This window comes from Terrapene carolina, unplaced genomic scaffold (assembly GCF_002925995.2).
Source record: "Terrapene carolina triunguis isolate 2854851 unplaced genomic scaffold, T_m_triunguis-2.0 Scaffold58, whole genome shotgun sequence".
In the NCBI taxonomy this organism is placed as follows: Eukaryota; Metazoa; Chordata; order Testudines; family Emydidae; genus Terrapene; species Terrapene triunguis.
Genome location: NW_020664409.1, coordinates 56046326 through 56048240, shown reverse-complemented (window position 1 = coordinate 56048240; position 1915 = coordinate 56046326). Strand labels below are relative to the sequence as shown.

Here is a 1915-nt window from a genome sequence, read left to right as displayed (position 1 = left end):
CCCCCAACACCCAGCCCTCTGCCCTGACCTCCCCACACCCCCCAGCCTTCTGCCCTGCACCTCCACACCCCAGCCCTCTGCCCTGAACTCCCTCCAACACCCAACCCTCTGCCCTGCATCTCCACACACACCCAGCCCTCTGCCCTGACCTCGAGTTGCCCCCAACACCCAGCCTTCTGCCCTGCACCTCCACACACACACCAGCCCTCTGCCCTGACCTCGAGTTGCCCCCAAAACCCAGCCTTCTGCCCTGCAACCCCCCACACCCCCAGCCCTCTGCCCTGACCCCTGAAATCCCCACTACCCTCTGCCCTGACCCCTGAACCCCCCCCCCCAGGTCTGGGGTCCCGGCTGCCAGCCCCTTGCCAGCCAGCGTCCCGGCCACAGGCCCCGCTCAGCCCGCTGCAGGCCTAGGTGAACAGAACCCCAGGCTGGAAGCGGGCTGAGCAGGCTGGCGGCGTAAAATCAGCATTTTAATTTAATTTTAAATGAAGCTTCTTAAACATTTTGAAAACCTTGTTTACTTTACATACAACAATAGTTTAGTTATATAATATAGACTTAGAGAGAGAGACCTTCTAAAAAACATTAACATGTATTACAGGCACGCGAAACCTTAAATTAGAGTGAATAAATGAAGACTCGGCACACCACTTCTGAAAGGTTGCCTACCCCTGGTCTACTTTGTCTTCTTAGGCCCTGATCCTGCAACGTGTTCTTACGTACATGAAGAGTCCAATTGAAGTCAATTGGATCATGCAAAGAAAGGGTCTGCATGGATGGACACTTTTGCAGGGCTGAGGCCTTAGATTGTAATCACCTGGGGACAGGGACAGCATCGTCCTTGAAGCTCTGTACAGAAGTGTTCTGAACTATACTATAGGTGTTCAGTAAATGAGGTAGGAGAAAAGAGAATGGAGAGAAAAATATTCCTGGTGTGAAAGTCTTTTTACATAAAAGATAATTATTAGATTTTTCCCATGTTAACTGTGGGCCTAATCATATATGATGCTAAGTCCCTTCCATGAGATATTGGATGCCCATGAACTTCTCTGGGAGATGAGGGTGCTCAGCACCTTGGAGGATAAGGCCCTGAGTTGTAAGTACTCAGTAAGAGTCTTAAATACAATATTATGATAACAGTATATTTCAAACAAATCATGATACTTTTTTTTCTTCCCCAGATGTGAGCTCTGGTAGTTCTATGGACTGGGCCTACAAAAATGGCATCCCCTATGCATTTGCATTTGAGCTGCGTGACACTGGCCATTTTGGATTTTTACTTCCTGAGACTCTGATCAAACCCACTTGTACAGAGACCATGCTAGCAGTTAAAAATATAACTATGCATTTGCTAAAGAAGTGTCATTGAGAGTTATATTTGGGATCCAGAACTTAGCTAATGTTTTACTTCAGGTGTTTATTAAATAGACACTGTCAAGCCATTGCAATTCTAAATCTGACATTTTAAAACTGTAGCTCACAGTAGAAAATGTGGTAATTATTCTACCTTGGAGGGTTGGGAGGTGAAAATCCTTTCACTTCTACACTGCAAAAGTCCTACTAAGTTAATATATCACCTCAGTGATTTGTTCACAACTAAATACTCTGTCCTTATTAGGGATGAATACTAAGGTCTTGATTCTAGACCATTGAAATAGTGGGATTTTTGCCACTGACTTCAGTTGAAGAAAGATCTAGTCCCAAATTCAGTTTTGGAGCCAAATTCTGGCAGGTTCCACACACTGCAGACTGCAAGGAAACCCACACCCAGAACTACAGGGCACAATTGGCTACCCAATTCCTTCCATTCTCCCATAAATCACAGCATCTGCAGGAGCCACAAAGGAACATTCCAGAGTGGGGTCTATAGATCAGTATAGTTCACATGTTCCTGCACTTATGTCCCCTAACC

General features: G+C 46.2%; 1 protein-coding gene across 1 annotated transcript in view; it reads left to right on the top strand.

Annotated features, from left to right (window-relative positions):
* The window catches only part of CPA6 (carboxypeptidase A6), a 116130-nt gene extending 114727 nt beyond the window's left edge, over positions 1-1403 (top strand). Inside the window, exon 11 of the mRNA XM_024207051.3 lies at positions 1185-1403. Within this exon, the coding sequence (XP_024062819.1) occupies positions 1185-1372 (188 nt within the window). The 3' untranslated portion in view covers positions 1373-1403. The remainder of the gene's footprint in view (positions 1-1184) is intronic.
* The last annotated feature ends 512 nt before the right edge of the window (positions 1404-1915 follow it).